General features: G+C 40.4%; 1 protein-coding gene across 1 annotated transcript; it reads left to right on the top strand.

Annotated features, from left to right (window-relative positions):
- Positions 1-844: 844 nt before the first annotated feature.
- On the top strand, positions 845-2,693 carry LOC147723079 (uncharacterized). The gene is made up of 2 exons (XM_086966596.1): positions 845-1,301; positions 1,640-2,693. Exons 1-2 carry the CDS (start codon positions 845-847, stop codon positions 2,527-2,529), a joined length of 1,347 nt encoding a protein of 448 aa, XP_086822722.1. The 3' UTR covers positions 2,530-2,693.
- Positions 2,694-15,416: the final 12,723 nt, after the last annotated feature.

Here is a 15,416-nt window from a genome sequence, read left to right as displayed (position 1 = left end):
CTTGCAACAAACAAATGCATTAGGGATTCACAGGCAGCAACTCCAAATGGAAAGGCAAGTAAGGAGCAAGACAGCCTTGTTGCTTACAAGTACAACAAGCAAGTGAAACATATAGACACAACTAAACAATGCACAATGTGACATAGATGTTCAAAAAGGTAAACTAAAATTGCAATGTTTAACCACACAGATGCAGCTGTATAGGAGACAGAGGAAAGTGAAGGCGATGACACCCCGGACACTCAGGCACAGTCAGGAGTAGAGACACAAGTGGCCCCACAAACCCCAATACCTGCACCCACAAGACCCAGGACCACAGTGCCACTACTTCCTGCCATGGAAGTAGAGGAGGAGAGCCACCGTGATCCCCAGATATCCCAGGCTGTGCGTACCCCCACACCAAGACCCCATTCACAGTTGCGGCACAGCAATGTCCAAAACCGGAGGTGCAGGTCAAGGGCACAGATGGGATCTGCAGAAGATTAGAGTCCAACCCCCACATGCATCATTGTGTCATTTTGCGAATTCTTATTTGCGAAAAATAAGGAATCGCAAATAAGAATTCGCAAAATGGGATGCATCAATTAATTCGCATTTTTTTAGCGATTCGGTAAAAATCGCAATTTTTTCCGAATCGCAAGGAAAATGCGATTCCTTATGTGCGAAATCGCATTGTGCGACTTCGCAAATAAGGAAAAGACGCACATGATGAATACTCAAGTGATTGCAGTGTGGCTGCTTCTGAAACTAATGACAGACACCTGTGGGCTACTTCGAACTTGAATTTGGCAGTTTGGGGAGTGTGTGGAAGCTGCTGGACAGGTTACTGATTTCTCTTGAGATTATGGAGGCAAGCAATGTGGTTTTGGAGCCCCAGCAGCAGCAGCAGCAGCAACAGCAGCAGCAGCCCAGGAAAAGGAAAGTCAAATTTAGTGACAAAGAACTTGAGGTCCTAATTGAAGAAGTCACAGCTAAGCATGACCAACTTTTTGGAAAAAGTTCACTGAAAATACCTGAGGCAACGAAACGAAAAATTTGGCTAACAATACAGGCAAAGGTCAATGCTGTAGGTGTCGCCCACAGAGACATCAGTAATCTCCAGAAGAGATGGTACGATTTGCGCAGCAGAGCAAAGGAGAAGATTGCGACACGCATCAAATCTGGAAGGAAAACTGGTGGGGGTACACCAAAAGACATACCAACTACCCCTTGGGATGAACTAGTAGAGGGGACTTTACCTACTGAAGCAGTTGTTGGAGTGTATGACATTGACACCTCAGAGCAGCCTGGAACAAGTCAAGGTAATTTATTGTAAAAACAGGATAATGTCATTGAGTGCATGACTTGTGATTAGATCTGTAAAGTTACAAATGTCAAAAGTACATGTTTTGCCAAAGTGCATAATAAATATTGTAAATTTAAGATGAAAGAATGGCATCATGGGACATGTAGTTTTCCTCACAAATATTCTTTTATTGCTGTCCAGACAACAGGATCACTGTTAGCAATAGGTACATTCACTTCCACGATAATTTGTCATCCATGCCTCAATATAGCAGTGTCATATGTCAATCTGTGAAAGAAAAACAGGCATTGGGAATATTTTTCTAACAGGTTACTCCCACTGTCTCATTTTTAGATGCTGATTTGGATGCAGAATTTATTCAATTTGCAGAGTCTTTCACACAAGACTTATTAAATGAGGCAGAAAATAACTTTGACCCACCACCTTCACCCACTGTGGAACCACAAAATCAAAGACGCAGACTGCGTCGACTGGTAGACACTGAATCTGAGGCAGAGGAAAATGTGGACACTGCAGTTCAAAATACAACACTGAATGCAGAGCCTGCACAAAGGGTCCCAGGCAGGCGTCAAAGACTGCGACAATTCTTCCGGCGTCGCAGAGGTCCTTCACAAACTCATGAATCAATGGATGACTTTGTAAATGGCAGTGTCCTTGAGAGGAAGTTATTAAAAGTACAGCGCCTGCAAGGCAAGGACATAAGGGTTATCAAGGGGAAAATCACCAATATAGCCAATGACATGCACAATATTAGTTCTGCACTTGTCAACATGGTCAATGTCTCTTCAGACAAAATGGAACGAATGACCTCTGCAATAGAGACACTAAGTCAAGCAATGCATGGTGACCAGGGTGCAGTTTTGCAAAGAGCAGTTGTGAGTACGCAGTCAAGCACAAGAGCCATGCACAGAATGTGCAGTAATACTTCTAAATTGATTGAAACAACAATTGGCTTCCAAAAGGAAATGATGAAATGTTATGGTGAGCTGGCATGTGGCATGAAATCAATGCAAGGCCCCATTTCAGACCACCATCAAGGCCCAAGTACAATCTATCAACCAGTGTCTGCATTCCCTGCATCTTCTTCAGACAATGCAAATGTAAATATCAAACCACCTTCAGAAAGAAGAAGTGTCAGAAATGTAGCCAAAGACACCTGCAAAAACAAAAATTCAAACCCTGTGAAGGTTAAGGCATTGGGGTTAAGAGCAAGGAAAAAGTGATTCATATGTGAATATTTTGTGAACCTTTATTTCAACAGTTAATGGTTGACAATATTAATACATTTGAAGATTTTATTCAAATGAAATTTTTGTTTCAAAATACCACATACGTTGGAATGGAAGCACACATTCACTTTCATTTGAAAAACAATAAATACCTAAGTTACAGCACATGCATGTTTGTCCTGTCTCATACCTTTATTTAAAAGTAATGCTGAGTTATCTCTGCTCTTCTTCTCCTTCCCTCTGCAGCATCAGGACCATTGATTCTAGGTTGGGGTTGGTTTGGTTGATTGTGGTTATTTGGGATGTTGTCTTCAAATTCCAATCCAAGCCCTCTTTTCATGGCAACATTGTGCAGCATGGCACAAGTGGCAACAATTTTACAGCAAACATCAGGCCGATACTGCAATGCACCTCCAGTTTTATGAAGTATTCTGAATCTGGATTTCATTATTCCAAATGTCCTCTCTATCACATTTCTGGTAGACATATGAGCTTGGTTATAATTTTGCTCTTTGCGGGTTGTTGGATTCAGATAAGGAGTCAAGATAAATGTTCTCACACCATAAGCACTGTCACCTATGGAAACATTATCAACATTTCAGTGGTTTGAAAACCTGTCAAAACATTTCTGTGTACAGTTTTTAAAAAAAAAAATAGATCACTTACCCAGTAAATATCCATCTCCAAAATGTCCAGCTTCCAACTTTGTAAATATGGCACTCTGTTTAAAAATGTAGGAGTCATGAGCACTTCCAGGGAAACTAGCAACTAGGTCTGTGATTATGGTTTTTGAATTACAAATGGCTTGAATGTTCAATGAATGATACAATTTTCTATTCCTAAAAATGTACTCATTGTGAGAAGGAGGGCATATGGGAATATGAGTACCATCTATGCAGCCTATTACATGAGGAAAATGAGCCATATTATAGAAGTCCAACTTTGTCTGTAAAAGTTCCTGCTGAGTACTTGGAAAAACTATGTAATGCCTGATCCTCAACAACATAGCATTTAAAAAATTCCTGAAAAACCTTGAAAGGGAACTCTGTGACACCCCCCCAGCAATGGCAATCACACCTTGAAATGAACCAGAAGCCAGAAGATGTAGGCAACAAAGTACTTGGACATGAGTAGGAATGGCTTGTGTTCTTAGGGTGGGCCTCTGTAGTATAGGATCCAAATCATCAATTAATTCCAGTATGGAATCAACATTTAACCTGTACTTGTCATACATTTCTGCCTCAGTCTGACCAAATAAATTAATGCGCACCCTAAATATCCTTTCACTCACTACCCTGCGCCTCAATGCAGCTCTCAATCTCCGCCTGCGTGCCAAGACTATGACTGCAGCCATGGTGAAAGGAAATGTAATGGTCAGAGTGTGCCTTATATACTAAGAGGGATGGAAATCACATGAGACTTTGGTTAGGAAAAAAATAACACCAAGTCTGAGCTCTTCTTATTTTAGGTAATGCTATTTGCGATTTTTTACAGAATCGCAAATAGCATTTTTTCATGCATACCATTTTTCCATGCAAAAATGCGATTCCTTATCTTTGCGAATGATATGCGAATTCGCAAACGATATGCGAATTCTTAAAATGCGATTTCTCGCAATTTTGATGATGCATCCCAGAATTGAATTTTGCATTCGCAAACGGTCAAAATTACCGATTCGCACCGTTTGCGAATACAAAACACAATGATGCATGTGGGGGCAAATGTCTGGGGTGGTCTGGAGGGCCAAATGCTGAGGGTGCAGCAACTGCAAGGCAAGAACATGCGTTTAATGCAGGCACAACTTGATACAATTTCTACTAACATGGCAGGCATGAGGGACTGCTTGAAGAATCTCACTACAGCAGTGGTGGAAGGACATAGACAGACAGATGAAGCAGGTGTCCCTGCGCAGAAGGCATCACCAATTCTTAGGGCGCTTAGCTGTCTACACTAGAGCCTTCAACCGGCTGAGCGCCAAGACAGCTCTGCTGTCCCGTCGTTCTGTGGGTAGGCAGGTAGAAATGAGCCATTGCTGTGGGGATGTGACCAGGGGACCCATCTAGGTCACCAATGCAGTGGAGCAACTTCAGACTGCTTCTTCCGGGGGCAACAATGTACTGGTTGGAGGGAAGAGTGAGGAGGCGTCCAGCCTTAGTAGTCTCTTGGCACCAGTGACCACATGCAGGAGACGCAATACTAGAAGTACCACAGCATCAGAAGTCTCCACAAGGAATGTGACAGAGCCCACAGAAAGTTGTTTGGGAGAGCGGGTTGCAAAAAATAGTGTGGGGTAGGGAGACAAACTCTAATAAGGTGATGTAACCATTATCATGCCATTTGTCTTGACTGATATACAAGTTCAATGACAATGTGAAGTACTGAAGTCAACACAAGTAGTATGTATTTTAAGATGATTTATTAAGATAAGTTACATGTAGAAGAGTACCAGTGTAACAGCCCCACCAGTAGCAGCCTGTCTCCTGTTCTGCCCATTCTCAACTGCCAACATCACCTCACAGGCACCCAACATTCCAATACGCATCATCACTCCAACATTCCATGCAGCACACAGCACTTCCATACACTGAGCAGAATGTGATGTTATGGCTGCGTATTAATATGAACAGGATAATACATATTCCGTTCATATTAATATGAACAGGATACTACATATTCCCATTTCTATATAACAGAAGCATAAGTCTAGCACCTGAAATGAGAAATAACAATAAGAACCCAGGGAGGAAACTAATGCAACAGAATAAATGCAATAGAAATAGACAAATGGGAAAGAACGAAGAGATAGGTGGAAAAAGATGACGAAGGAGCAATGGATAAAAATGCAAAAATAAATATGACCCATCCTTTCTTTCTATAAATTACAAACATTGTCCAGATTCCAAGGATGAAAAGAGAATGTAACATCATGAGAACTGAACACGTGAGAAAAACAGAGATGAGAAGGAAATACAAGCAGTATACCTCATCCTACCCAATTTTCAGATTGACAATGAAATAGTATAGGCTTAACGTTGCGTTAAACTAACAGCAAAGCCTAAGAGTAGACTCAGAAAAAACTGTACCCCAACCGGGGATTGGTAATGCACAGGTTAGTGGCGAGAATACTGTAACATTGAGAAACACCCATGAGGCCTACCCTCGAGAGGAAAAACACTAGCAGAGATGGGACTGAAACCCAAAAAGACCTACCCTGTGTATGGATAACAATACACGACTGGTATGTGAATTTGAGACTAAGACCTATGACCTACCCCCAACATAAAGGCGATAACTAATGTACATGGGAATGAAACCCATGACCTACCCCCAACATAAGGGTGTTTGCTAATGTAATTGGGACTGAAACCCATGACCTACCCTCAACATAAGGGTGAAAGCTAATGTAAATGGGTCTGAAACCCATAACCTACCCCCAGCATAAGGGTGATAAATAATGTAAATGCAAATAAAACCTATGACCTACCCCAAAATAAGGGTGATAGCTAATGTAAATGAGACTGAAACCCATGAACTACCCCTTGAACAGAGGAAGGGAACAAACTGTTAGTGGGACTAAAACCCATAACCTAACCCGGGCAGAGTGTGAATGGGACTGACACCCAAAAACTACCCCCAAGATTTGGGGTTAGTAGCTAGAGAAGATGGGATGTATACCCATCACCAGGTACCCTAAATAAGGGTATTCACAACTTGAAGCAGTGAAAATAGGATGAAACCCATTTGAGGCAAATGTAAATTGAGCGAATGGCCGTCCCTCATGTAGGGAAGTGTGAAGTGTAATGTGTACACAAGCTAATTGAATAATGGATCCATGAAGGTATAAACATGTCACAAACGTAACATACTATGGGAACAAATACCACCAGATAGTCCATGGAGTATATACAGGGAGCAAAAACAGTTGACAGAGAAGGGAGGTTGAAGAAAAACTATTGTGGATGAATAACAAGTTCTACTAATTGTTTATACTGCTAACTGAATCGTTAATGCTGTTGTGGCAAAAACAGTGAATCTTTTCCGTTTCTAGGCAAACATGTTGCAGTTTGCACGGTGGACGAGAGGACAGATTCACAGAGAACTGATCTCAACTCGAGCAAACAGAAAAGGATGCTGCAGTAGAAGGTTAGTCATGGCGTAATCTAATGCGTGTAGCACGCATGGTGGTTGGGAGAAATTGTACAAAACTCACGTTTAATAGGCATCATCGACGTCTTCTTAAAAAGGAGTCCTAGGATTCTAGGCACCCACAGGGTTCTTTTGGCTTGTCCAATGTAGTTCTGCGCTTTGTGGATTGACATCAGATGAATCTCAAACAAGGCGACACGTGCGTGCGCTGTACTGGGTGGCTCCCGGCATGTACATGTAGAGAAGCGTCTAGGAGCAGCTCAGATGCTGCCTAGCAACAGAGACGACTACTCAAAGGTTTCGCGCTACAAAGGAATGAAGGTATGAATGCACACGCTGATACCTTTACATGGCTTCCATTTCAGACCGCAAAGCAGTGATTTAACAGCCCAACAGAAGACAGGTCCCAGAAGATGAAAGAACAACTTTTTCAGAAACAGTCTCACCTTCAATCTCCTGCTCCAGTCACCGGTACCGTGACAACAAACAAACCTGTATTCAAAACAGATGCAAAGTAGGCATTCACTAAAGAGCCACCACTACTTTGCGATGCCAGGCAGAAAGTCAGTCAGAAAATATACTTAATGAGTAGAATTTCAAGTAAGTTCTTATCTTGTGAAAACACATAGATGTCTGAACAACTTTTAAAATGCCTCAGTTGATCAACTTCTCCATTGTTAAACTCCATCACTGTCATTTGGAGGCAAAAGCTGCACAACAGAATGTTCCTGAGCCCAGATGGGCTGAAGCACCTGAGCACACACAAGTTGACACAGCATAAAAGCTCCCTGACCTCCAAAAACACATCTTGACACTACGCATCTCCCAAACACCGAAGCACCGTAGTGGTAGGTTGTAGCCAGCAACAAACACTCTGTAGTAAACAGAATTCATAAGTGTAGTGTCACTTGCTGTGTAAGGTTGTGATAAGAGACAAGTCTTCCCATCCTTGTTGACTGGAATGTTTTCCCAAGCTCTTTGATGTTTTCAGATGTCCTCAGGGACAACAAAATTTCTAAGCTGTAGGTTGGTAAACTTGACAACAGAAAGACTGCTTGTAAAAATTCAAAGCCCCAAGTAAGTGATCCAGATGAGCACAGCATGCCTGGGCTAGGGCTGGCTGATGTTGATGACACTGGTGGGGCTGAGAAGCATAGTGCTCCATCATTACATGTTTCTTATGTACCTCTTTGGTTGTGAGTGAAGCACTCCTTGGTTTCTTGTAGATGTCTTTGCAGTTCTGTGTGGAACTCCTTTGTTTCTTGTCTGCGCTTTTTCTTTTCTGTGGATACGTTCTCATGGTAAAGTATACTTTGGAAGCATCTGAAGGCTCTTAAGGTAGCTTCATCTTCAGGTCCTCTTTAGGTTGCCAGGTTATTGAAATCCAGTTGTAGCTGCAGATAGTCACCAACTCATCGCCAAAATAATGTAGTAATAAAGTCCATGCAAGTAGGATGTAGTTTAAGATGATTTATTGAGATTAGTTACATGTAGAAGAGTTCCAGTGTTACAGCACCATCAGGGGCATCCTGCCTCCTGCTCAGCCCATTCTCAAATGTCAACTTCACCTTACAGGCACCCAAAATTACAATACGCATCATCACTCCAACATTCCATGCATCACACATCACCTTCACACACTGAGCAGATGGTGATATAAAGGTTGGATATTAACATGAACAAGATACTTCACAATGTGAAATTGTATTATTTTTAGACTCACAATGCTAGTTAGCACCTGGTATGTGTGCATTAACACTACACCATGTCATTTATTAAAAACATCCGCTAGAGTTAAACCATGCAGTGTCTTGTGTCATCATTACCCACCTTAAAAATAATGCAGAGGTATTTCGGCATATCTCTGTCTCCCTTCTGCTAAGCTTGCTCCAGCTGCTGCTTGTGGTGGTTACCCTGGCTGGTTGTCTTCCTCTGGCTCGCTGTCAGACTGTTCCAGGAGTATGCCTCTCCTAGTTACGATGCTGTGCAAGATGGCACAAGTGGCCACAATTCTGCAGCAAATAACGCGTCAGTACCGCAAGACCCGCCAGTCTTGTGGAGGCCAAAGTTGCACTTTATGTTGTTTTGAGTGGAGATATGCACAGCATTGTACCGCTGATCACTTGACGGACTTGGGTCGAGGTATGGCGTTAGGATGTAAGAGCGCACAGCGTATGTGCTGTCACCTACAGGGTAGTAAGCAACAGGTTAATCGCTGATATGTATCACCATTTGCCAACAGTATGCCAGACATTGTAACATATGTTTACCGAACAGGTATCCTTCGCCAAATTCACCACCAAGTAGACAAGTGTGTATGCTACTGTGTCTCAATATGTAGTCATGTGTGCTGCCAGGGGATTGTACCACTGTGTCAGTTATGATGTTTTTGGAATTGCAGATGATGTGGATATTCAGTGATTGGTAAGATTTTATGTTCCTATAAATGTACTTATTTACTGATGTGGGACAAATGACTGCATGCGTCCCATCAATTTTTTTATGCAATGCTTAGGGCTATTTTGTGATCACAAACAGTCTTTTTTAGCGATTCGCAATATTTGCAATCGCAAAATAGCTTTGTGCGTGTGGGCCATTGTCTTTTCATGAAAACACTTCATTTTAAAACATATACCCCCCAAAAAATTGAATGAATGCACCATCGTTAAGAAATATCACAGTGGGTTGTTCCGGTGCATATGATGATGTATTGCATTTGTTACATGTAACAACAGCGCCTCACACACTGGGGCAAATGAAAATGTGCTGATTGAACTTCTTTGAGAGATGTGTGTTGTTGGCTGACAAAGTTACAAGCGGGCCCTCATTGTGACTGGCCTGAAATAATCCCCATTATTTTCTGACAACCAATTTATAATTGCCAGGATCCTGTTAATTCCGTGGGGTAAGAAATAATGATCATTGCATGACCTTAAAGAACAATGTGGGAATCGGTGTTTCCTCACTGATTGCCTCATGTTTTCTCCCAGTATTTCATGTGGGGATTTTGACTTCTTTTAGCAATCAAATTCCCTGGGTGAAACACATCAAGTCAAAATTCCGAGAGGCTCTGTAAATCCTAATATATTAATATTTTGGGTTAAAAACCCTTCATATTTTACAAATTCATCCAGTTCCACCATTATTTTGTTTCAAATCATTCAAGCCTAATGACTTACCCAATGCCCACAATCTATATATTTTTTTAGTTTCATATTTTACTTTATGAGAATTCTATATATAAGAACAAACACACCATTCCCAAGAACAATGTTATAGAATAAGTAATCAAATATGCTAATCGACCAATTAGAATATAAAAAGAGAAAGTTGAAAGAAAAGAGGGAAAGGAGAAGAAGGTATCACTAAATAATGACATTATAATTTAGTAATATTCTAAATTGAACAATGGCATCAGAACATTTGCAATGCATACTAAACACACAGGGTTAGGAACTAATACGCTATAATTTGGAACACATAGAAGCATTATCTTTTGCTATAGAGGACAGATCATTACTGAGTTGGGAGCACAATATTTCACATTTTACATTTAAAAAATAAATGATGAGAATGCAAGGCATACCTACTGTGATTATGACAAACTAAAATCCACCACTGTTGAATAGTGATATTGTCTTTGGACTTCCAAATGAAAGTAATCACCTTCAAACCAATTGCAATTAGAACTTCTACCAATTTTCCAAGCAGTTTATCATAAGACAAAGGATAACTTAAGTCACCAAGGAATAAAGCAGCTAAAGAGTATGGTGTAGAAATGCCTGTAATGTCGCTAATGTGTGCCAAAATGTGAAACCAGAAGTTAGATAGTTTAGGGCTTAGTAAAAACATGAGTGTAGGTATCAGTGTACTTCCTCCAACAGATATCTTATGTAATACGTTAAGTTCAAATAGATGTGCTAGAGTAAACATAATCTGTTGTAAAATAAATATGCAGTTTGGGTAAGGTTGGCTGGGTGAGCTGTGGAATGTATCTTCACCCATATTTTATTCCATATTGTGATGGACCAACAACATTGTAGGTCAAATTCCCATAAAAGGTCCAGTTTGGATTTGGATCTGTTGGAGGAATTCTTAGTGTTGCATTAATGAGTGATGCTTTAGGGGGAATTCTGATGGTGATTGAAGTGGTCTGCAGACCATTACCCTGATTGAGAGAAGTCTGGAAAGACTTAAGTGTATCTGGAAGCATAGATTCTGAGAGCTTACATTGTGTTAGCCACTTAGAAGAAAGATTATAGGAGTTAGAAGGTGATTCAAATGGAATAAAAATAAATTATTATGCTGTAATAATTGAGAAATAGTGAAGATATCCTTATCTAACCAAGTTCAAAGTACCACCTCCTTCCCACACTTTTTTTATCCACTTGTTATACCAAATAAGACTGCAGCAAAACTGCTCAAAATGGGATAAGTTTAAAAAAAATATAGTTTAAGGAGCAGAAATTAGAAATAACAGCAGGAATCCAGTAAGTTGAAGCTTTATCCATATGGATAATACATTTGTGGGAAAAAAGGATATATCATAGCTGACTTCAAATGAAACCACAATTTAGATTCAGAGTTGGGGGGAATCCAAGAAGCAACCTTGCCTTTCGCATAATGCCAATTGCTTTATGGTATTGAGAAAAATTAAGAAAATCCCCCGAAGACCTTGGGTAGTTTCAATAGATGTAAATATAGACGAGTTGGTTTCCTCTCCCAGAGGAAATTAGATAATAGTTTGTCTAGAGCAACAACGTTTCAATAGGCAACATCATATTGAGTAAAATGATAATTAGAAGTAGCTTCATTTTGATGGTGTCCAGGGGGCGCCACCAGGACAAAAATAATTGTGACCAACCCGGCATACGTTAGAAATCTTGGAACGAAGAGTGTCATTTCAAAGTATCTCTGGGGTTCTTGCCTTAAAAAAAGCCCAGGCATTTAATTCTGGTAGGTTTTCAGGATAAACCAGCCTCTGTGTGAGGAGTTTTAATTCAGAACTTATTCAAGGGCATTACTTTAGACTTTTCAAAATTAAGTTTATATCCAGTTTCATCAGAGTATGCTTGTAAATCATCAAAGGAATGTGGAAGGTATAGTTCCAGTTTGGAGGGTGGTGTATTGACCATTATGGCGGCCTCGTGGTATATTTGAACAAGTGACCCAAGTTGAAATAAGTTGTTTTCTGGGATATTGATTACCCCGAGTCAGATGCCAGTGAGAGCACAAACAGGCCTGCTGTACTGAAGTGGTGAGTACACTGTGAGAAACCTATTGCCTGTTGCCGTCGGATTGAGTTCCTGGAGTTCTTTATCGCCCTGTCCTGAAGAGGCCAGATTCGCTGGAAGGGCGAAATGCGACTGTGTCAACACTTTCCATAAGGAGAAGTCATTGTTTTAAAATATTTTGGAAATTATTGCTATTCGACACACTTGAAGATTTGGGTTCTGTTAAGTCATTAGTTGAACCAGTTGTGTCTGACTAGCTCTTCGTGTACCCCCTAGATTGAATAGGAGGACACTCAGCTGTTGCTGTAAAATTGTTTTGATTGGGTGAAGAAGAAAATTATTTCATGTTTTTTTTGATTTGTGTATGAAGTGTATATGATGTATTTTGTATTTATTGTATTTAGGTGAGTACATATGTATGTATATTTGTGTATAGTGAAAAAAAACTTTTGATAAAAGAAATTAGAGGAGAATAATTCTGCTTGATTACAATAAATAAAATGTGTAATCATGTCCTCATCTGTCAGTGATTATGTTGATATTTTGTTAGTGATATATAAGTGGACAAATGACACAAACAATAGGAGAATTTTGAGTCCCCTATTGTAGAAATAGTCAGATATATTTTTTCCTCCTTTTTCCACTTTTTTCAGTCTCCTGTATGTAAATCATCAAAGGAATGTGGAAGGTACAGTTTCAGTTTGGAAACATAATGAAGAATGTCATACGTGCATGCAGTGAATTTAAAATTGGCAAGTTTAATTTGGATACCAGAAAGATTATCAGAATGTTTCAACCAAAAGCGGAAGGACTCAAGCATGGGATTTAACAATGGGCAATAAGGGACATCCTTGCCTTGTGCATCTATTTGGAGGGAAGGAAAGTATGGGGATTGTGCGCCCTTTACCATGATCGTGGAATGAGACAATTAGTAAAGTAACAAGATTAATTGTAGGAATTGAAGTCCAAACCTGTACCAGCATAAGGCCTGCATACAAAATTGCTAAGTAACCCTATCAAAAGAGTTTTCATCACAGCAACAGAGTATTTGAGTTTAGGGGCATTAATAAGAATGCTCAGAAAGAAGAACGAGCTATCTACTGTATTTCTATTTTCCACAAAACCAGATTGCTTGACGTCAACTAAATCAGGCATTAAGTCTCTTAATATCAGGGATAATGCTTGAACGAACATTTTGAAGTCCGTGTTTATTAATAAGATAGGGCAATACATCTTACAAAGGGATAGATCACGATCTTTTTTCGGAATGAGGCAAATCATGGCTTCTGTAATAGAATCTGAGGAGTGATTTGTAGAACATTATTCATTAATTTAAATAACTTGGGGAATAGAAATTTGAAAATTGGAGACATATTTCTATTGTACAACTGTCCAGACCCAGCATCTTTCCAGTTGGAAGACATTTAACTGCTGAAAACAGTGCCTCTATTTGTAGTGGGTGCGCAAGAGGGACCAAATTGGCAAGCGTGGGTTGACGGTTTTTAGAGTGTGGGAAATATGACTCAATTAACTCTTCAGAAGTGTCGGGACGGGGCCATTCCCCTTGGTTCTGAAGGAGGAGAAGAAGAAATAGTATTAAAGGTACTGCTACCCTTTATCTATCCCCCTCTTACTAATAGGTCCTTCCCTTCCCATTCGCCATCATAGTGGTATTGTTGAACTGGTTTCATTGGAAGATGGCTGATGATATGACCTGCAAGGGGGGTACCAGAAATATCTCCGCCCACAGTGACTTGTTCAGAGGAACGATGGACCACTATTTAAAGAGGGTAACGCTCCCCATTGTCAGAGAACTAGAGCGAATAGAGAGATCCCCAGCCCTGGATAGTTCGCCAACTATGTGCTCGCCTTTACAGACTGCTGATGTTGCTCCAGAGATATCTTTACTGGAGGAACTAAACAATATGTGTAAATCAATGTTCGTCCCTGTGGAATCAGACAATGTGCAAATTAATTCCCCTATCTGCGCCATAGCAACTACTACCCCTCGGCCTGGCAGTCAACCTCAACCAATTCACAGTATACAGGATGCACCCCCTTTAAGACGACCAAAAGAAAACTTGCATCTGGCATTGACCCCTCAGCTCATTATCGCTAAAAGGAAGAGAGATGGGGTCAAACAATTGGGGAGTCAGGCTAAGCATCAGAAACTAAATCCTTATCCCGTACCGCCCAATACTCCCAACATTGTTATATCGAATGCACCTATCCATGCTTCTTTAATGGCTTCGATCGAGAACATGATTAAGACTATAATATCCCCGTTGATGGATAAAATGGCTAGTTTAGGGTACAGGCTCACGGGTGTTGAGGAAGCCATTAAGGCCAATTCATTACTTGTCAAAACAATGGCAGTATCCACTCAATCACAGCGCTCAGCCGCCACAGAAATGCCTGAAACCTCCATCCAAAGCAAGACCATTCATAACCAACTAGTAACTCCACATGTGGAAATTTTTAATCCCCCTGTCACAACTGCACGGAGCTCTCGCCCTAGAGTAGGGCTAAACAAACAATTGACATCAAATAAGGGAACAGTGGTCAATCACAACAATATGTTGCTCAAAACCAATCATCTACATCTGCCTCCAGAGGCCGCCCCTATTGTGTGCGTCCTCTCGGGAGTACCTGAACTTATAAGGGGGAAACACGAAAGTCATATGGACTTAAGAAACAAGGTTACGTTGTGGCTAACCAAAAATAGACCTCTACCACCCAACATCGATGGCACCATACTAAGTGTCAGAAGGGTGGGTTGGCTAGGACCTCTGCGCAAGGACTTGGCGGGCGATCTGGTATTTGTCAAATTCAGGACTAAATACGTTGTTCCTTTTCTCCAATCTTGGCAGCCTCAAATAGGAGATGGTCCTATATCTATCAGGAGCATAAGTGACTTCTACCCTAGATCATTATATGTCTAGTTGAAATGTCAAAAACCACAGACAACTACTTGAAGGGCAGGAGTGGTCTTGTACCAAGTGGCTGTATTCATCTCCACGTCTGATCAATTTTACTCATTATCTCGCCCTAGAATGTTTAGCCGATTTATTTTATCGATTTGATTTATTTTAATTTTGCTGAAATGTACTGGTGTATATTTATGTACTGCTGTTGCTTTTATGATTTTTATATAGAAATCGAATAAAGCTAAGAATGATACATGTATAATATCTACGTTTTAATCAATAATGTTAGTTGAAAGGGAGGTGGATTCTTTTCTCATAGCTTTTCTTTTTGAAGAAACATAGTTAATAATGAATCTGCTAGAGATAGCTTTAAAAGCATTCCAAACAAAATGAAAAGAAGCCTTGTCTCAGTCATTCTTTTCAAAATATTCATTCACTAACGTTTCGTAGGACATAAGAATACATATATCAGAAAGTAATGCATTATTGAATCTCCAACAAGATCTGAATATGTTATCTTGAAGAATTTTTGTGATCAGTGCAGACAGGGGCATGATCCGAGATTAATATTGAG

The sequence above is a fragment of the Lissotriton vulgaris genome, chromosome 4_1, assembly GCF_964263255.1.
Source record: "Lissotriton vulgaris chromosome 4_1, aLisVul1.2, whole genome shotgun sequence".
NCBI lineage: Eukaryota > Metazoa > Chordata > Amphibia > Caudata > Salamandridae > Lissotriton > Lissotriton vulgaris.
The sequence above is the reverse complement of the archived record's forward strand: the minus strand, read 5'-3'. Positions and strand labels throughout refer to the sequence as shown.